General features: G+C 47.4%; 1 protein-coding gene and 1 long non-coding RNA gene across 2 annotated transcripts in view; one reads left to right on the top strand and one right to left on the bottom strand.

Moving 5' to 3' along the window:
- The first annotated feature begins 112 nt into the window (after positions 1-112).
- On the top strand, positions 113-22,010 carry LOC120979111. The gene is made up of 3 exons (XR_005774241.1): positions 113-123; positions 7,648-7,650; positions 21,875-22,010. It is a non-coding gene; the product is annotated as an uncharacterized LOC120979111 (long non-coding RNA).
- LOC120979106 (peroxisomal acyl-coenzyme A oxidase 2-like) overlaps positions 4,776-22,015 on the bottom strand; it is a 69,085-nt gene continuing 51,845 nt past the window's right edge. The window contains exons 13-14 of the mRNA XM_040407649.1: positions 20,076-20,208; positions 4,776-5,390 (exon numbers count right to left, since the gene is read on the bottom strand). Coding sequence (XP_040263583.1) covers positions 5,328-5,390; positions 20,076-20,208 — 196 coding nt within the window. The 3' untranslated portion in view covers positions 4,776-5,327. The remainder of the gene's footprint in view (positions 5,391-20,075; positions 20,209-22,015) is intronic.

The following is a 22,015-nucleotide window of genomic DNA, read 5'->3' as shown; positions in this document are numbered from 1 at the left end:
AAGCGTTTTTTTTGGTGACAGGTTCCCTTTAAGAGCATGGCAAGTGCTCTGCAAACAAATGTGGATAGGGAAATGACTTCAACATTGGGAAATATAAATAAAACAAAGAGAAAGTGCGCTACAGTATAACAATGGCTGCTTAGTGCGTGTATACATGTCTATTCTGCACAAGGTACGGACAAGTCCTGTGGGATCCATGCCTGGTTCATTTCAATGAACATGAGCTTGTTCATGTTGGCTGTGGACAGGTGGCTGCGCTTGTCTGTGATTACCCCTCCTGCCGTGCTAAACAGATAATACACTGGCTGCAGGGCAGGCCAGCACCTCCAAGGCGTAAAGGGCAAGCTCAGGCCATGTGCCCAATTTGGAGACCCAGAAGTTGAAGGGGGCAGACCCGTCATTCAGTACGTGTAGGCGTGTGCACACATACTGCTCCACCATGTTGGTGAAATGCTGCCTCCTGCTAAGACGTTCCGTATCAGCTGGTGGTGCTGGTTGTTGTGGTGTGCTGACAAAGCTTTTCCACATTTTAGCCTTGCGAACCCTGCCTTCTGAGGTGCTGGTGGTGCCCCAGCTGCGTGGGCGACCTCTTCCTCGTCATCAGCTTTCGCCTTGTGCTTCCACTGTGCCCCCGCAGTCAGGTGGGAATGCCACCAGCAGCGCGTCTACCAGCGTGCGCTTGTACTCGCGTATCTTACGATCAGTAACAGACGTATTTACAAAATTTAGTTCCCTGTCACCTATGCAGAGCAGGGGTTTATTCACGGCAAAAATGGTAAAATGTCACCTGAGAATGTAACAGACGCTTTTGCACCCTGCTCCCTCTTCTGCATGACCTTGATTCCATGTGGGGTTGAGGACCTCATCATCCCCCACATCATCTTCCACCCAGTCTTCACCCTTGCCCTCCTTGTCGGTCTGCAGACTTCAGAAAGCCGCAGCAGTTGGCACCTGTGTTTCGTCATCATCAGAGACGCGCTGCGGTGGTCCTCCCATGTACTCATCCTGAAACATAAGTGGTTGGGCATCGGGGCACTCAATCTCTTCCACTTCTGGGACAGGGCTAGGTGAATGGCCCTGGGAAACCCTGCTAGCAGAGTCATCAAAAAGCAGAAGAGACGCTGCATGACTTGGGGCTCAGACTTCTTGGCTGATTTGCAATTGGGTGAGTTGAAAGCAGTGGCGGATTACAATAGGGACGTTCGGGTCGGCAGCCCCGGGCCCAGCACCGATGGGGGGCCCAATGCTGACCCGAACGCCCACATACTGTGGCGGGGCACGGGAGCGCATAACTCCCTGTCCCGTCGCCGATCACCGCCATAGGCTTCAGGCCTTGTAGGCCTGAGGCCTATGCGGTAGTGAAATCCCGGCGCAGGCGTGCGTGATGACGTCATCGTGCGCCTGTGTCGGGACGCAGCACTGTGACGCGCCTGACTCATCCCGCCTTCCTCTGCGAGCAAGCGCCTGGCCCTGGACATAGGTGAGTATTTATCTTTTCATTTTTTGTTCATTTTTTATTTCATGTGCCTACTTTGGGGGGGACACACACAGGAGGACATATTAGGGAAGATAAATCAAGTACATGGGGGGGAATGTGGGGGCTGTATGGGGCCAAATTATTATGGGAGGGAATACTATGTGGGGGCAAATTACTAGTTGGTGCAGTGTGGGGGCAAATTATTATGGGAGGGACTACTATGTGGGGGCAAATTATTATGAGAGGGACTACTATGTGGGGGCAAATTTCTAGATGGGGCAGTGTGGGGGCAAATTGTTATGTGGGGGCAGTGTGGGGGGCAAATTATTATGGGAGGGACTACTATGTGGGGGAAAATTTCTATATGGGGCAGTGTGGGGGAAACTATTGTGTGGGGGTAATTGCTATGTGGGGACAAATTACTATATGGGGCAGTGTGGGGACAAATTACTATATGGGGCACTGTGGGGACAAATTACTATATGGGGCAGTGTGGGGGCAAATTACTATGTGGGGGCAATGTTGGGAAATTGCTGTGTGGGGCAAATTACTGTGTGGGGGGCAGACTACTATATGGGGCAGTTTGGGGGAAATTACTGTGTGGGGGGAAATTACTATGGGGGGATTACTATGTGGGGGCAGTGTGGGGCAAATTACTGTGTGGGGGGCAGACTACTATATGGGGGCAGTTTGGGGGAAATTACTATGGGGGGATTACTATGTGGGGCAGTGTGGTGGAAATTACTATATGGGGGTGTTGCTATTTTGGAGGCACTGTAGGGGCAATTCTATTATTTCTGGGGACACTATACAGGGATTATTGCCTGGAGCACAATAGAGGGTGTTATTATTAATGGGGGTCTCTAGGGGACATTATAGCGGCTGTGGACACTATAGGAACATTTGGGGTAATTTATCAAACTGGTGTAACGCAGAACTGGCTTAGTTGCCCATAGCAGCCAATCAGATTCCACCTTTCATATTTGACAGCTCTTTTGGAAATCCAGTTCTACTTTACACCAGTTTGATAAATTACCCCAATTATGTCTATTAGGGTCACTATTTTTTCAGCAGTATAGTTCCTGGAGCATTGGGGAGCACAATGGGCACAGTATTGGGGGTGGCAGGATGACGCTGTGGGGACACCAGGATGAGGAGGTTGATGGAAAAATTGAGAAATCTAACGTGTCTGTGTTACAAACTGTAGAGACGAGATGCGGCTGAAAGAATTTGCCATGGTGGTCTGGGTCAAATGGAGGAGAAGAGGAAAGAGAAGGTCTACATGACAGGAGATGTCACTGGATGTAAGAGGTATGTGGTGCTGTATTCTCCTCCATGTCTTTTTTATTACAATTATATGTATTTTAAATTTGGCGACCAAATTTTTCAGTTTAGGACCCAATTTGGGGTATTTTTTTTTAGTCTGAAGATGTCATATGGCCTAAGAAGAGACTCTGGCGCCCATGAAGCACCGCAGCCTCTTCATACAGAAAAAAAAAAACTAAAATGGGGGGGGAAGGGGTAGACAGCCCCGGGCCTATCATGCACTTAATCCGCTCCTGATCTTACCTTTTGCATTGAAAAGGGTGAAATCCGCACACAGAAAAGAAAAAAAAAAAAAAATAAAAATTGGTCATTTGACAATTACAGGGATGCTCAACCTGCGGCCCTCCAGCTGTTGCAAAACTAGAACTCCCAGCATGCCCTAATAGCTGTGGGCTGTGCCATGCTGGGAATTGTAGTTTTGCAACAGCTGGAGGGCCGCAGGTTGGGCATCCCTGCTTTAGACAGTCTGAATGAAGCCAAACAGTCACAATCTGGTTTACGGCGATAAAATGTATTCTTTATTTCATGTTGGTAACACATTTTCATATAATGTGGGTTTAGTGTCCATATTAAAGCCTCAAATCTCAGATTTCCTGTAGTTCTAATAAACCAGACTTAGATCAGCATAGAAACCCACAGCGAATATCCGGGTGCTGCGGTGGAAATATGATGCTAAAATGCACCCCCATGACCGTCATCTGATGGCAGCCTAACATAGCGCAGTAAAATCCAAGCGGGGTTCTGGTCAGCACATTTGTTATATATATTTTTATTATTTATTTATTCGTTTATAAATTAGTTATTTTATATATCAGGCATAAGATCAGTAGACATTTAGGGAACATTATTTATTTATTTATTTATTTTTTACCGTCTATATGGAGATCCAGCTCACCTTAATCTTTATCCACATGCACGGAACGAACCAGGTAAGTCCTTTGATTGTAGAGAAACGAAAAGAAAGGTTCGAGCACTTGAATGCGATTTTGTTGCATAGTCTTTATTTTCAAAAACAGCTTCACATGTATGAACACATCCCTGCTATCCCGCACAATTGACGCGTTTCGAACTTTGCGTTCTTAAATTTTTTTTATTTATTTTTTACTGCAATGCATTTTTCTTTTGCCCACGGAGCAGACAAGAGAAGGGTGATATTTCCATAAAGGGGGCAGTTCTAAAACCCAGTGGGCCCCTGGTGATCCGGTGACTAATTACTGATATTCTATACAGTCATCATCAGGGGGTGCAAAAAAAGAAGGAAAAAAAAAAGAAAAGTGGAGCAGTTTCCTACAGCAAGTAATCAGAGTAAAGCTTTAATTTTTGGAGGCCCTTTTAATAATAATCTTTAGTTCTATAGCACCACCATAGTCCGCAGCCGGCCTGAAAAGAAGTGTTTCAAAGAAAGTTGAGCATCAACCTGATTGTCCGGAACAATGCATTCTAGAAAGCAGGTACAGCTTGAGAAAAGTCTTGAAGACCAGACAGAGGTTCGAATTATGGAGGATGTTAGTCTTAGATCATCGGCAGAATAGAGAGCAGAAGAAGGGTGGTAGATGGACATCAGAGAGGAGGAGATGTAAGGAGGTGCAGCACTGCGGAGAGCTTTGTGGGTGAGAAGTTTTGGCTGTTTCCAAAATGAGAAAAGGGCAGATTCTGGAGATGTTCTTGAGGTGCAGGTGACAAGTGATTGACTATGGGAAGCAAAGGAAATATCTGAGTCACACATAACCCCAAGACAGTAGGCATGCTGCCCAGGAGTTGCGATTGTGCCACAGACTGAAACTGAATTATTAGGTTTAGGCCTCATGCACTCTGCAAATTGCAGATCCGCAAAATACAGATACCATCTTTGTTGCATCCGCATTTTTTGCAGCCAAGTATAAGACATGTTGTATCCTTTCGTGGAATGGACCTACAGATGTGGACGGCACACGATCGTTAATTTGCCTTCTGCATCCATATGTCCGTTCTGCAAAAAGATAGAATATGTCCACAAAATGCGGACCACGGACCCAATGATGTCAGCGGGTCCGCAAAAAAAAAAAAAAGGTGCAGATGGCACATTGACAGGATCAACGATTTGCAGACCACAAAATGGATACGGCCGTGAGCATGAGGCCTTAGGTAGGTTAGTAGATGGGGGAAAGACAAGAAGTTCAGTTTCTAAGAGACTCTGTTTCAGCTACAGAGAGAACAGAGGAGATTTAGAGAGGAAAGAAGCAACTAGCTGCCGCTTCTCCACTCTTCACATGCACCATTTCTGGTCAATCTCTTGTCTAGCTGACATCGTGATCTTCTGTACAAGTTTACATTTACAGTTCAGATTAATGGCTTTTCTTCCAGACATTGGTTGACGGCAGCCGAGATGAGGCCTCAGACATAGTTTCGCTCTACCACCAATTCCTTGAGATTCTTATCAGTGACTAAAAACATTATAAAAACCATCCCTGAGGTGTGAAAACAGGAAAAGAGCACACGTTATAATCAATTAATGTGGCATCTGGGTCTTGTGGGAATGTCCTCTTCATAATTTGGATTGATTGCTTTGCAGGTGAGGCTTCAGGTAAGTCTCAAACACTGGAGTCACCTGCAAGAGAATTAGAAAGGGGTATATTATCCACACCACAGATTTTGTATTGAGCAATACTCAGGAAATGCAACTAAATTTAGATTTTATTTAATCACAGGAGACCACTCTATCCTATATTCTCTTTGAGGTCGTCGCAAGTCCCTGAGGCCTCTGCCTTATTGTTGGATGAAACGTTTTAGAGCCGGCGATACGTGCGTCTTTATTAGTATAGTGTGAATAGGAGCTTTTGGACTTGCTTCTGGTTTCTCCATGCTCGGCTTCATCCATGCAGTTAGCTGCCTGACTACATTTTTTATAAATAATTTTTTGAATGTCCCACCAAGCAGAGGACAAGCATGTAGAACAGTAAAACCTTATGCACATGGCAGAGCCCCCATAACATAATGCTCCATCAGATGCCATTCTCTTGGGGGAGAATAGCTCACTAACATGGGATCTGAGCATACAAAAAAAAATATATATATATATACACTGCTCAAAAAAATAAAGGGAACACAAAAATAACACATCCTAGATCCGAATTAATTAAATATTCTTCTGAAATACTTTTGTTCTTTACATAGTTGAATGTGCTGACAACAAAATCACACAAAAATAAAAAAAATGGAAATCAAATTTTTCAGCCCATGGAGGTCTGGATTTGGAGTCACACTCAAAATTAAAGTGGAAAAACACACTACAGGCTGATCCAACTTTGATGTAATGTCCTTAAAACAAGTCAAAATGAGGCTCAGTAGTGTGTGTGGCCTCCACGTGCCTGTATGACCTCCCTACAACGTCTGTGCATGCTCCTGATGAGGTGGCGGACGGTCTCCTGAGGGATCTCCTCCCAGACCTGGACTAAAGCATCTGCCAACTCCTGGACAGTCTGTGGTGCAACATGACGTTGGTGGATAGAGCGAGACATGATGTCCCAGATGTGCTCAATTGGATTCAGGTCTGGGGAACGGGCGGGCCAGTCCATAGCATCAATGCCTTCGTCTTGCAGCAACTGCTGACACACTTCAGCCACATGAGGTCTAGCATTGTCTTGCATTAGGAGGAACCCAGGGCCAACCGCACCAGCATATGGTCTCGCAAGGGGTCTGAGGATCTCATCTCGGTACCTAATGGCAGTCAGGCTACCTCTGGTGAGCACACGGAGGGCTGTGCGGCCCTCCAAAGAAATGCCACCCCACACCATTACTGACCCAATGCCAAACTGGTCATGCTGGAGGATGTTGCAGGCAGCAGAACGTTCTCCACGGCGTCTCCAGACTCTGTCACGTCTGTCACATGTGCTCAGTGTGAACCTGCTTTCATCTATGAAGAGCACAGGGCGCCAGTGGCTAATTTGCCAATCTTGGTGTTCTCTGGCAAATGCCAAACGTCCTGCACGGTGTTGGGCTGTAAGCACAACCCCCACCTGTGGACATCGGGCCCTCATATCACCCTCATGGAGTCTGTTTCTGACTGTTTGAGCAGACACATGCACATTTGTGGCCTGCTGGAGGTCATTTTGCAGGGCTCTGGCAGTGCTCCTCCTGTTCCTTCTTGCACAAAGGCGGAGGTAGCGGTCCTGCTGCTGGGTTGTTGCCCTCCTACGGCCTCATCCACGTATCCTGATGTACTGGCCTGTCTCCTGGTAGCGCCTCCATGCTCTGGACACTACGCTGACAGACACAGCAAACCTTCTTGCCACATCTCGCATTGAGGTGCCATCCTGGATAAGCTGCACTACCTAGCCACTTGTGTGGGTTGTAGACTCCGTCTCATGCTACCACTAGAGTGAAAGCACCGCCAGCATTCAAAAGTGACCAAAACATCAGCCAGGAAGCTTAGGAACTGAGAAGTGGTCTGTGATCACCACCTGCAGAACCACTCCTTTATTGGGGGGGTCTTGCTAATTGCCTATAATTTCCACCTGTTGTCTATCCCATTTGCACAACAGCATGTGAAATTGATTGTCGCTCAGTGTTGCTTCCTAAGTGGACAGTTTGATTTCACAGAAGTGTGATTGACTTGGAGTTACATTGTGTTGTTTAAGTGTTCCCTTTATTTTTTTGAGCAGTGTATATATGAATATAGATGCATACTGAGGCATCCTTGTAACGGTCGCGTACACACACACACAGGGGGGAGGGAAGTGACCACTGCGCTCCACCCTTACCCCTGGCCCTGCCTACTTGCCTCGCGAGTCCTAATGACAGGGGACAACTGGACGGCAATCCCTAACTTGGAGTAAGTGCAGGGATGACAGACAGACAAACAACAGGACGTGAACGGACCGAGTCAATACCAGGAAAGCTGCAAAGTACAAATGGAGCAAGCAGAGAATTGTCAGGAGAAGCCGGGGTCATAAATACCAGGAGAGCAGAGAAGTACAAGAGGAGTCCTAAGAGAGCAGTCAGGTGGGAGCCGAGGTCACAATACCAGGACGGAAGCGCAGTACAGGAGGAGCAGGCAAAAGTATGGTCAGGGAACAGGATCAGGTAAGTATTCAGCAGTCCAACAAATAGCCAGGAACCTAGAAATTAACAGGCAACCTGTAGCCAGCAGGCTGCCTGTATTTATAGTGGGGAGTGAGGGTCATGTGACGTGGCCAGCGTCACATGACCGACAGACCAACCAGTCGAGCACCGAGTGATCAGCTCGGCGCTCAAGGCAGACTAGGAGCAGGGAGCCACCCAGCTAGTAAAGCCGCCCTGGGAATGAGGTCAAACACAGAACCTCATTCCAAAAGCTAAGCAACAGTTCTGCGGGCAATGGGGGACCGAGTGCACCTTCGGAACCCCGTGACAGTACCCCCCCTTTTACGAGGGGCCACCGGACCCAAGACTTCAGGCGATGGCTTTTCAGGGTGTTCTAAATGAAATTTACGAACAAGTCTAGGAGCATGAACCTCCCTGGCAGGTACCCAAGATCTCTCTTCAGGTCCATACCCCTTCCAGTGAATCAGGTACTGCAAGGAATTACGCACCTTCCTGACATCCACTATTTTAGACACCACATACTCGACAGCATCATTAACAAGAACCGGCGGAGGCGAGGCTTTTGATGGTACTACCGGTTCAAAATATTTTTTAAGCAGAGATTTATGGAACACATTATGAATGTGGAATGACTCAGGCAGCTCCAACCTAAAAGATACCGGGTTAATCACTTCCGTGATCTTATATGGTCCAATAAAACGAGGAGCAAATTTTTTAGAAGTTACCTTGAGAGATAGATTCTTGGAGGACAACCATACTTTATCCCCAACCTGAAAGTTTACCCCCCCTTGAACGTCTCCTATCGGCCTTGAGTTTTTGAGAACATTGAGCCTTTTCTAGGTTCGATTGAACCCGGGCCCAAACTGTGCACAGTTCGGAGGAGATTTTATCCGCTTCAGGGTTAGAGGCGGAGACGGACGACCCAGAATGAAAACAGGGATGAAAACCATGGTTACAAAAGAAAGGGGAGACCCCAGCAGAAGAATTGACACGGTTATTCAAAGCAAATTCAGCCAACGGAAGGAATTTGACCCATAATTGCTGGTCATCAGCAACATACAACCTCAAGAATTGTTCCACAGACTGATTAAGGCGTTCAGTCTGCCCATTACTCTCAGGATGGTAGGCGGAAGAAAAAGACAATGAAATTTTACATCTTTGACAGAAGGCCCTCCAGAATTTGGACACAAACTACACACCCCTGTCAGAAACAATATTTTCCGGGATGCCATGTAAACGAACAATCTCTCTCACAAAAATAGACGCCAGGGTTTTAGCATTCAGAAGTTTAGACAGGGGAATGAAATGAACCATCTTGCTAAACCTATCGACCACTACCCAAACCACAGTCTTACCCTCCGCCAGCGGTAGGTCAGTTATAAAGTCCATCGAGATATGGGACCAGGGTCTACTGGGAATGGGTAGGGGTCGTAGGTTACCAGCAGGGCGAGTCCTAGGTGTCTTGGACCTGGCAAAAACCTCACAGGCTGACACGTAGGACTTGACATCCCTAGTTAGAGTGGGCCACCAATAAGATCTAGAAACCAGATCCTTAGTGCCCTCAACACCCAGATGTCCACAAAAGGCAGAATCGTGACACTCACCCAACAGCTGGAGACGAAATTGTACGGGAACAAACAACTTATCTGTTGGGGTGGATACCGGTGCCAGATGTTGTTCAGACCTAATGCGAGCCGAGATATCCTGGGTAAGAGCTGCTAAGAAGATTTTTGCTGGTAGGATGGATTCAGGTGGTACCTCAGTAGGTTGAAAAGCCTGGAAGCTCCGAGATAATGCGTCCGCCTTCACATTTTTACTTCCCGGCCTGAACGTGATGGAAAAATCTAAACGAGTAAAAAACAGAGCCCATCTGGCTTGACGGGGATTCAACCTCTTAGCAGACTCGAGAAACATAAGGTTTTTATGGTCAGTGACAACAGTTACACAATGTCTTGCCCCCTCCAGGAAATGCCTCCACTCCTCAAATGCCCATTTAATGGCCAGCAGCTCCCTATTCCCTATGTCGTAGTTTCTCTCCGTGGGAGAGAATTTCCTGGAGAAGAAGGCACATGGTCTCAGATTAGTGAGGCTAGCAGGACCTTGTGAAAGGACTGCTCCTACGCCGTCCTCGGACGCATCCACCTCCACAATAAAAGGTTTCTCCTGATCAGGCTGGATCAGAATGGGAGCGCTACTAAATGCCTTTTTTAATTTTTCAAATGAAGAAATGGCCTCAGTAGACCAATTCTCCAAATCGGCCCCTTTCTTAGTAAGGTCGGTCAACGGTTTAGCAATTACGGAAAAATTCATAATAAATTTACGATAGTAATTGGCGAAACCTAAGAACCGTTGTAAGGCCTTTAAGGATGAAGGTCTTACCCATTCCTTAATTGCTAGTACCTTACCAGGATCCATCTTGAAGGCGTGAGGAATCAGAACATGCCCTAGAAACAGAATCTCCTGTACACCAAAGACACATTTCTCTTGTTTAGCGGATAGCTGATTCTCCCTCAACACCTCTAATACTTGTTTAACATGAGACACATGGGATTCGAAGTCAGGAGAGAATATCAAAATGTCGTCAAGATAGACAATAACAAATTTACCTAAGTACTCCCTAAGAATGTCATTCATGAAGTTTTGGAACACAGCTGGGGCATTGCCGAGTCCAAAAGGCATCACTTGGTATTCAAAGTGTCCTACCGGAGTATTGAACGCCGTCTTCCATTCGTCTCCCTCCTTGATTCGGATTAGATTGTAGGCCCCTTTCAGGTCAATTTTGGAAAACCAGGTTGCCCCCAGAACCTGGTTAAATAAATCCGGAATCAATGGGAGGGAGTATCTATTCTGGACAGTGATTTTATTTAATCTCCGGTAATCGATACATGGCCTAAGACCACCATCTTTTTTCTTAACGAATAAAAACCCCGCCCCCATAGGAGAGACAGAAGGTCTAATATGCCCTTTACCAAGGCTCTCCTTAATATAATCTTCCATGGCCTTGCGTTCGGGCATAGAAAGATTATAAATTCGTCCTTTAGGAAACTTGGCCCCCTCTACTAGCTCTATGGTACAATCATAAGGTCTATGGGGGGGTAGAACCTCCGGGGTTGGTGATGAGAATACATCAGAATATTCTCTAACAACAGAGGGTAAAGTATCAGACTTTACTGAGACCCCAGCCTGTACCACGGACAAGCACGAGTCACACTTAGGCCCCCATCTCACCAACTCCCCATTGGACCAATCTATAGTGGGGTTATGTAGTCGGAGCCAAGGCAACCCTAGTACCACCTCAGCAGGTAGGTTCTCCAGGACTAGAAGCGAACATCTCTCTGAGTGGCACACACCCACGGTTAGAGAAATCTCCGAGGTACATAAACTCACCGTACCACCAATAAGAGGAGTAGCATCAATAGCCATGACATGGATAGGAGTTGGTAAGGCAAACATAGGAATACCCAATCTTACAGCATATTCAGAGTCAATAAAGCTAGCCGCTGAGCCAGAATCAATAAAGGCCTTACCCGGCCATTTATCTACTCCCAGAGAAATCGTAATGGGTACCGAAAGCTTACATTTAGAAAATTCAGGGTGTACCTGGTCTTTAGGTTGCCTTGTCTTAGGAGACTTGACAGAGAGGACCTTCTTAGGACACTGGTTGATCCAATGGTCAGGATCTCCACAGTAAAAGCATTCTCCACGTCTGCGGCGAAGATTCCCTCGGGTCATGCCAACCTGCATGGGTTCCTTGGTGGAGACCTCAGCATTGTCTCTGGGATAGGCCTCTGGCTGGACCACCATCTGGGAAGAGAACTGTTCCTGTCGTCTCTCTCTAACCCGTCGGTCAAGTCGGACAACAAGGGTCATCATCTCTTCTAAGGTCTCTGGAAGTTGATAACTGACCAGAAGATCCTTTAATTTATCAGACAGACCTGACCTGAACTGACTCTTCAGGGCTGGTTCGTTCCATCCTGAGGGGACACACCACCTTCTGAATTGGGTGCAATAATCCTCCGCTGGTAAATTTCCCTGAACCAGTGCCTTTAGAGCCGTCTCGGCTACTAGAGCCCTGTCTGGTTCATCATAGAGGGTACCCAAGGCCTGAAAGAACCCCTCCACAGAATATAAACAACTGGTGCCAGCAGGTAAAGAGAACGCCCAGTCCTGGGGATCACCCTGTAATCGGGAAATGATAATGCCCACGCGTTGACTCTCGGGGCCAGAGGACACGGGGCGCAAACGGAAGTAAAGTTTGCAACTCTCCTTAAAAGAGAGAAACTTCCTCCGCTCTCCAGAAAAGGGTTCTGGGAGCTTAATCTGGGGCTCAAAATGCGGACTGGAGGCCTGAGGAGTGGAAGAACCTTGCCCTAACTCAAAAGAACTGAGTTTTTCCCCTAACTCCTGAACCCTCTGCGTCAGATTAGAGACATGGTCAGTCAGGGTCACCAGAGGATTCATAATACAGTGGTTATTGGTCCTGTTAATCTGTAACGGTCGCGTACACACACACACACACACAGGGGGGAGGGAAGTGACCACTGCGCTCCACCCTTACCCCTGGCCCTGCCTACTTGCCTCGCGAGTCCTAATGACAGGGGACAACTGGACGGCAATCCCTAACTTGGAGTAAGTGCAGGGATGACAGACAGACAAACAACAGGACGTGAACGGACCGAGTCAATACCAGGAAAGTACAAATGGAGCAAGCAGAGAATTGTCAGGAGAAGCCGGGGTCATAAATACCAGGAGAGCAGAGAAGTACAAGAGGAGTCCTAAGAGAGTAGTCAGGTGGGAGCTGAGGTCACAATACCAGGACGGAAGCGCAGTACAGGAGGAGCAGGCAAAAGGATGGTCAGGGAACAGGATCAGGTAAGTATTCAGCAGTCCAACAAATAGCCAGGAACCTAGAAATTAACAGGCAACCTGTAGCCAGCAGGCTGCCTGTATTTATAGTGGGGAGGGAGGGTCATGTGACATGGCCAGCGTCACATGACCGACAGACCAACCAGTCGAGCACCGAGTGATCAGCTCGGCGCTCAAGGCAGACTAGGAGCAGGGAGCCACCCAACTAGTAAAGCCGCCCTGGGAATGAGGTCAAACACAGATCCTCATTCCCAAAGCTAAGCAACAGTTCTGCGGGCAATGGGGGACCGAGTGCACCTTCGGAACCCTGTGACAATCCTATTGTCATGTTGCCCACAAGCACTGCTGATCCAGACTGCTGTATGTCGGGATGAATTTTTTTTTTTATTGCATTTTACTCATTTTGGGCTAAAAATTATTTTTTCAATTGGTCTTTATTAAAAATATTCAACGGTTCTGTCACAAAGGATTGTTTAGCAGTGTTAAATCGTACTTTCACTTTGTCCCGGTCATCTAAAACCATTTTCACTAAAGTACTAACAGGTCATAAACTCTTAGTTCAGCCACATTCTTATCAGTGAGGCTGGGTTCAGACCTGAGCGTATTTGATATGCGCGTTTAACGCACGTTTTTGTCGCGCGTTTTTATGCGCGTTTTTTGCAATAGTAAACGCGCGTTTGTGTGATTGACTGCAGTGTCCTATGGCCACAAACGCGCGCCAAAACGCCCCAAAGAAGGCCATCGGGGGCGTGGCCTGAGAGCGCATGGAGTAGGACGCACCGCTCACAGCTCCTGCCGGCATCCTGAACATTAGTGTGGTAGCAACGTCTATTTCGATAATTTTTTCTTACCTGGTGGGTGAGTGGAGACCGGAGAGTGCGGGGGTGATTTTGAGAGCTCCGACATGCCGCGAAAATCCAACAAGGGGCCGCGATAAGATAGGCCGGAGGTGAGCCAGCATGGCGGCGCCGAGGAGGAAGAGGGGCCGGCCTTACAGTCCAAACTGAGCCAGAGTGCAGCCGCAAAGTTAAGCAAGTTTGCCCGCGCTGATAGCGGTGTGGGAGACTGGGCAGAGGAGAAGGAGGCAGAAGTGCATAATTCTTCTGAACAAGAGGACGGATCCCTAGATGGGGAGGCCCTGGATGCGGCGGAGTGGCCGCCATTGACCCCTGCACGTCCAGCTAAAAGCGCGGTAGGCCCCAAAGATGCGGCTAATGAAGAGCCCACGCTAAAAGATATTATGGCTGCTGTGGCTAGCTGTAACAATACCCTGAAGGTGCTCTCTGTACAAGTTGGTAGCCTGAGGTCAGATGTGTCTATAATTAGGCACGACCTACACAAGATATCTGAGCGCACCTCTGAATTGGAGAAGAGGGTGTCTACTATTGAAGATGATGTTCGGCCTCTGCAAATGGCGGCAAAAACAACTGCTAAGGACATAGCTGCTTTATATGCTAAAACTGACGATCTGGAGAACAGGTCCAGAAGGAACAACCTGAGGATTGTAGGAATGCCAGAAAAGACGGAGGGAGATAACGCTACAGAGTTTGTGGAGAAATGGTTGCATCAGCTATTCCATGAGAAAGGTCTATCTTCCCTGTATGCGGTGGAGCGGGCGCACAGAGTCCCCATGCGGCCGCTTCCGCCAGGCAGACCACCTCGTCCTATACTGGCGAAGATCCTGCATTTTAAAGACCGGGACACTATCCTGCGGCAATCAAGGGACAATGAGGAGATGGTCCTGAACGGGGTGAAAGTGTCCATATTTCCGGATTATTCCAATGAAGTGCAGCGGAGGAGAAGCAGATTTATGGACATAAAGAAAAGGCTGAGAAGTCTACAAGTTCAATATGCTATGTTGTTTCCTGCTAAACTGCGTGTGGTGGCATTGGGATCCACCAGATTTTTTGAAGATCCGGAGGAGGCGGCGCAGTGGCTGGACGTCCACGAGCGGCAATTGAGAAGTGGAGTCCTGGACACTTGAAGGAGGCTAAGATATAGTTTCTTATGTTCAATTTTTATTTGCATTTGCACTCTAAGGTTGCTATAAATGTTGCACCAGTTAAGAAGTGTATTATGTAATGCTACCACAAGGTAGATCCTGTGGAGGGATTAGGTTGCTGAGAGTAAAATGTATTTCTCAGATGTGGGGAGGATTCTCTACCTGAGGGATGTTGTTATAATCTGCTATGATTATTATATGTTGGGGGGTAAGTTGCTCTCAGATGGCCCTGTTTTAATGTGTGAGGTTGATATCATAGGGAAAACGTTCCCCAGTTATAGAAATCTGATTGGGAAAGGGGGGGAGGGGGGTGGGAGGTTGGGTAGGGAGTTGGGGGGAAGAGATATGGTCTTGAAATATGAGCTGAGGAAGTTGGAGTGGGATGTGAGGTCCAAGTATGGTCTGAAATTCTATCATGTCACAGGTGATTAGAGTTTTAAGCTGGAATGTGAGAGGGATGGCAGATGCACGAAAGAGACAGTGTGTTTTTCAGTACTTGGGGCGGTTTCAGCCGGCTATATGTTGTCTTCAGGAAACTCATCTGATTGGAGAAAATCTACACTGGATGAGTAAAAATTGGGTGACATATGCGTTACATTCAACTCATTCTTCTCACTCTAGAGGGGTTAGTATCATTGTGCATAGTAGCATTAGGTATGAACATATGCAGGAATGTGTGGATGCGGATGGTAGATATGTGTGTGCGGTGTGTAAGGTGGACGGAATACAGGTGGTGCTGGTGTCTGTGTATGTGCCCCCACCATTTGCATCCCCATTGATAAGAGAGATTATGGACTTTGTGGCGGACTTCCCTGGGTTGCCGTGGCTACTGGTTGGGGACTTTAACTGCACGCTGAATGACTCCCTAGATAGATGCCGGGTGGAAGGAGCAGGGGGTTTACCGGGGAGTGTGGCTCTCAGAAATATTATGGGGGAAATAGGTGTACATGATGTATGGAGATTGCGTAACCCTGATAAGCGTGAATTCTCGTGCAGATCTGCCGCGCATCATTCGTTATCGCGTATTGATTTGGCCCTTGTTAATGATATAATGCTGCCACTGGTTGGGGATGTTGTCTATCATCCTCGGTCGTTGTCTGACCATTCTTTGGTGCAGATAGACTTGTGCCTGGGGGTGCTCAGACAGGGACCGAGGCTGTGGAAATGTAACTCACATTGGCTAAATGTGTTGGGTGACCTATCTGGGATCTCTCTTGAAATTAAGGAATTCTTTGCCATCAATACAGGGACGGCCTCGGTACCGGGTGTCTGGGACGCCATGAAAGCATTCCTGAGGGGAGTCTTGATGAAAGAAATTAACAAGCATAAATCTAGGTCTAGGGAGGCGGATGTTAAGGCGCATGTACTGGTGGCTGAGGCGGAGAGAGAGTTTGGTAGATCCCCCACCCTGATTAATAGTGAGGCGCTGGCGGTAGCTCAGGAGCAGCTGAGGTGTCATTTAGTGCAGGCCGCAGAGAGAAAGAGAAGTTTTTATCGTCAGAGATCCTTTGAAGAAAGTGAGAAGGTGGGTCATCTGTTGTTGGTGGTATCACAGGCTCAGAGAGGCTCCTCTTGTATCCAGGAACTGAGAGATGACATGGGGAATAGTAGCCAGGATACGAAAAGAATATTAGATATTCTAAAAAGCTTTTATGTATCTCTATATGCTTCCACTGGTTCTAGTTCTAAGGAGGCTCTTAATGAATTTCTAGGGGAGGCACAGTTATCGAGGCTGTCAGAGGAGGATAGAGTAAGGCTGGAAGAGCAGATTTCACTGGAAGAACTGGAGGCTGCGCTTGGGGGTATGGCGAATGGTAAGGCGCCTGGAGCTGATGGCCTCCCAGTAGAGGTTTATAAAAAGCTGCAGGGGATATTACTTCCTGAATTACTTAAGGTGCTTGAGCACTCATTGGAGGCAGGTTCGTTACCACATTCGATGCAGGAAGCTATAATTGTGGTTATACCTAAACCTGGGAAGGATCCTAAAATACCGGATTCCTACAGACCAATTTCGCTTCTCACAGCCGATGTTAAGCTCCTGGCGAAGGTGTTGGCGAACAGGCTGTCCAAAGTAATTCTGACTATAGTACACCCGGACCAGACGGGTTTTATGCCTGGGAAATCGACGGCTATTAATCTCCGTAGGCTGTATGCTAGCTTAAATATTCCGGCGGATAATTGTGGAGACAGGGCCTTGCTTGCTCTTGACGCCGCCAAGGCGTTCGATAGTGTGGAGTGGATCTACTTGTGGGGGGTCTTGAAAACTATGGGTTTTGGAGCACGGTTCATTCAGTGGGTAAAGGTCCTATACTCTAGTCCTAAGGCGAGAATTAGAGCTAATGGAGGGTTGTCAGATTGTTTCGCTCTTGCCAGGGGCACCAGACAGGGATGCCCATTGTCGCCCTTATTGTTTGCTCTCGCAATAGAGCCGCTCGCGGCGCATATTCGCTTATCAACAAATATAGTGGGGTTTAGATACGGTGGGCTGCACAATAAAGTGGCTATGTACGCTGATGACACTCTGCTTTTTATGGGCGATACTGGTGCGTCCCTGGATGCGGCCATGGCATTGATTGACAGATTTGGTGGCTTCTCTGGACTTCAGATAAATTGGCAAAAATCCTCTTTGATGCCAATAGATGGGCAGGCCCTGTCAGGCAGACAAGTAGATAGCCTGGTGCCTTGGGTGGATAAATTTAAATATCTGGGACTATATATAACACCGAGACTATCGGATTTTGAAGACCTTAATCTGTCCCCATTGCTGGCTACTTTCAGGCTTAAAGTGAGGTCGTGGTGTAGACTCTTTCTTTCGGTGGTAGGTAGAGTTAACCTTTTAAAAATGGTTATGATGCCCCAGTTGCTTTTATGTACTGAATAATGCTCCCGTATGGATCCCCCAGGATAGATTCAAGAAAATTCATTCTATATTTAGGGATCTTACTTGGAAATATGGGCAGGCTAGGATTAAACTGGAGACATTGCAATATACTAAGTCGGAAGGGGGCCTGGCTGTCCCTAATGCATGGATCTATTTTCTGGCTTCCCAATGTCAACATTTCAAGGGATGGATTGATTTACAAGCTCCAGATATGACAGGGCACATATTGCAACATTGGTTGGGCAGTCGGGACCTCATGGGCATTCTGGAAGGCTCAGGAATGCATGCTGGGAGAGAAAAACTCCCTCTTATTGAACTTATGAAAAAAGTTTGGGCAAAGGTGAAGCAGCTAAGAGGTGTAGGTGGAATTAGTGAACTTTCCCCTATTGGAAAGAATCATCTGTTGCCCGAATTTTTTGCCATACCAGGACTTAGGAACTGGGAAACTTATGGAGTGACGAGAATTGGCCAATTAATCGAGGACAAGATATGTAAGTCATTTCAAAACCTGCAGCAGGAATTTAATATTCCTAGGGGGTGGTTCTATAAATATCTCCAAATGAGGCATGCCCTTGAGGTCACACTGCGGAAAGGATGTGTGATAGCTCAGATGGAGGTGGTTCATAAGCTTGTTCTCCCGACAGGGGGAGGTAAAAGAGGGCTGATATCACAATTGTATGCTCTTTTATTGGAAAAATTCCTGGAGGGGTTTCCGCTCTCAAGAATGAAAAAATGGGAGGCTGACGTGGGGGTTATGTCTAAAGATAAGTGGGAAGATATATTAGAAGGGGTCCCCAAGGTGTCCTTGAGCGAACAGGGCAAACTATCCCAGCTATTTATTATACATAGAGTGTACAAAACACCGGTGTTTCTAAAAAAGGTTGGAGTAAGAATTGATGACAGGTGTCCAAAGTGTATGGAAGAGGGTGCGGATTTGGTACATATGCTGTGGTCTTGCCCAGTAATTGGTAATTATTGGGAAGAGGTAAGAAATATGATTAATAGCAGAATGACATTGAGAATCCAAAAGGACCCAAAGGTGTGTGTACTGGGATACGTGTCTGAGATTGGAGGGACTGAATCGGTCAAGGTAGCTGTGGGGAGATTGCTATATGTGGCCAGGAAACTGATTGCTATGAGGTGGATCCAGGGAAGTCCGCCTACACTGGGTGAGTTTGAACGGAAGGTGCATGACATGATGATACTTGAAAAAGGGGTGTATGTGAAGAGACGATGTCCGCAAAAGTTTGATAAATTGTGGAGTGATTGGTTATCTCACACTCACGTGGTTATTTAGGCTCGTCAAAATCAAGATTAGTTATCACGGAGGGGGGTGTTAGGTAAGTTGGGGGGGGGGGGGAAGGGATTTGGGGGGATTTAGATATGTATAATCCTTTGTTTCAATATTTGTTTTAGCATGTATACACATTATGTACTGATACTGGATAAAACTGTGTGTCAATATTTGTACGGTTACTGTTGTATTCTGACTCCACACGGTGGATAAAGCAAGAAAGAAAAAACAACGTATTGTTTTCTGTAATACTATGTATTTATTGTTTCAATAAAAACGATTTGATTAAAAAAAAACGCCCCAAAGAAGCTCAAGAACTTGTTTGAGCGTAGGGCGTTTTTCAGCGCGTTCAAACGCGCTGTAAAACGCTCAAGTGTGAACCAGGGTCATAGGGAAGCATTGGTTTTCATGTGTTGAGCGTTTTACAGCGCGTTTGAACGCGCTGTAAAACGCTCAAGTGTAAACCCAGCCTGAGATAAGGACTGAGCTATAATGAGTGTTTGTAGGGTCAGAGATAAGGAGCTCGTCAGCTGAGCTGCCTGACAGGAAACAGTAAAAATACAGAGCCTGCTACTAGAGAAACTCAAGGTTGTACAGAGAAAGGGGCTCAAAATGTTTAATAAAGACCAGCTGAAAAAATTATTTTTAGCTCAAAATGAGTACAATGCAATAATAAAAAAAAAAAATTGCCCCCAAATGTTAACATACCCTTTAACCTTTCTGTGCAGCCCCAAACCCCCACTGGGTTGACAGCCAGTTCCTGCATATGCATAACAATCCTGCCCCTATAGGACCACTGATGGATGGGCAAGAGAAGAGACCCGTGTGCCCAGCATGAGCAACCAGTGCATGCACAGCGTTACTGAATGGGGGCCCACTGATGGATTGGATTGTCTCGAGTCCCTCCATCAGCAGCCATGTTTGAGCAGGACTGTTATGTATAAGGGGGAGCTGACTCAGCACAGGAGGCCAGCAATGCTGATGCTCTTTTTGTACGTAGGCTGAATATAATGCAGTTTCCAGCACACTAGGAAAAGTTAGCATACAGTGGCCAACCCCTTTAAATGGGTATGCCATAAAAATTTGGTGGCCTAACAACTAGGAGGACTATCAATCCCGTGCTCCGATAAGCACTGGGATATCAGTCGCCATCACCCTCAGGACTCACCTTCTTGTTCTCCGGATTTTTCTGAGCCCACTCAAGCAGGTTATGATACACGTGGCCATCATAGCTCCCCAGGGCCGATAATAACTCTTCATCTGTGTAATCAAAGGCATCAACAAGTAGAACTGCGTCTTTCCTACAAATAAAAAGAAATGTTTTACAGGCGGAAAGTTAGGAAAATTTCCTAAAAGGTGTGGGGGGGGGGGTTCAAATGTTTCGAAACAGGTGATCGTTGGGTGTCGGACACCTGGCACTTCAACTAATTAGCTATTTAAAGAGACAGAGCGCCATGTCCCCTTCCTAGGCCAGTGACCTCACCTTCATTGGTCACAGTCACATGGGCTAGGTGCAGCTGAGTCCCATTGAAATGAATGGGGCTGAGCTGCAGTACCAAGCACAGCCACTATGCAATGGACAGCGCTGTGCTTGGTAAGCTGTGAGGAGGTTGTGGCACTCACCAAAACGCTAAGGCCTCCTTGAATAGCTGCCCCCGGGGGAGGGGGGGAGGGAGGGAGGGAAAGAGGGGGGTGGTTTCTGGGTGTCGGACCTTTACCGATCACATACTGAGGAGCTATTCTGAGGATACTGTACAGGGGTGGACTGACCTTTCAGGCACTCGGGCATGGACCGCGGGCCCACGTCCACTAGGGGGCCCCATGAGAGGTTCCTGCTAAGACTGAGTTAAGAGCTGGTGGAGCTGTCACTTAAAGGGAAAGGCAGCATATCCCTCATCGGGAAAATGAGCCAAGGCTGCGCTGGGCCGTCAGCTTCAGGGCGTGTTCACACGTGACAGTCAGATTGCAGTTTTTGCCGTGTAGTTGAGGAAGACACGGAAAAAAAAATGCAATATGTACATAACGTCTGAATACACCCTAAGGGGTTTCAGGTTAGTATGACAACAGATGGACTGGAAGACTGACAACCACTTTTTTAAATCAGAAATATGCCCGGATCAGTTGTCACTTCCCTTTCTCCGCTCCTCTCTGCTGCAGCAGAGGGCGACACTGAGCACAGCCAGAGGCTCCTCCCCAGAGGCCCATCCCAAACTTCTGAATGAGGCTTTCCCCAGCATTTATCACACCCCTCAACCACACCGAACAGCAATGAGCGCAGACACTTACGCTCCTTCAGCCCCAAAGACCCCCAAACCCAGCAGGGAGGGAGGATGCAGGGGTTCTTGGTCCTTTTGTGGTCTCCTGGCTGCTGCTGTGAGGTGGCATGCTTGATGCTGGAGGCCCATTCCCTCTGCACTAATGCACCCAAGAAGCCTTGTGCACGGACACCCCATGTTTGCCAGCGGGGTTCCCACGTACCCAGGCTTGTCTTGCTGCCCCTCAAGGGGCATCCACCAGGAGGAGGGGGCTCATCTGAAATGAGGGAAGTGGTGGGGTTTTGGGCCCTGGTGTAGAGAGGTGGGGATGGCACAGACTGTGGAGCACCGCTTCACTACTCACTAGCGGACACTTTGTTTTTTTCCGTTATGTATGATGCTTTTTGATAATAAATAAATGTAGTGGTGCTGTAATGTGGTCCCCTGGCCTCTCTGATGTCCTGCAGGCTGGCGCTGTGGCAGCATACGGTTGGCCAGGCAGCAGTCATTGTGCGCTCTGGTAGTTTTTCCTTCACAGCCCTGCTATCTCTCTCCCTCTCGTACAGTGCGGACTCTGCAGGAGGCAGACTGTTTCATAAGTGCACGGGATGAGCAGGCAGCACCTACTGAGGAGACAGACGGGGCAAGCAGGTAGCAGGGCCAGGGGAAGGCTGGTATTCTCTCTTGTGAGTGTTCTTTTTTTTACATTAAGTCCTGCATCCAGTGCGTTACAGACTCCTGCGTTCAGTGCGTACTGTAGGTCATCAGTGTTAAACACTCAGACAACCTCTTTAATCCCAAGCCATTCATATCAGCTCTTGCCACTATGTGCCATGTGCCAACCTTCACCAAA

The sequence above is a fragment of the Bufo bufo genome, chromosome 9 (assembly GCF_905171765.1).
Source record: "Bufo bufo chromosome 9, aBufBuf1.1, whole genome shotgun sequence".
Lineage (NCBI taxonomy): Eukaryota > Metazoa > Chordata > Amphibia > Anura > Bufonidae > Bufo > Bufo bufo.
This window is presented reverse-complemented; position numbering and strand designations above follow the sequence as displayed.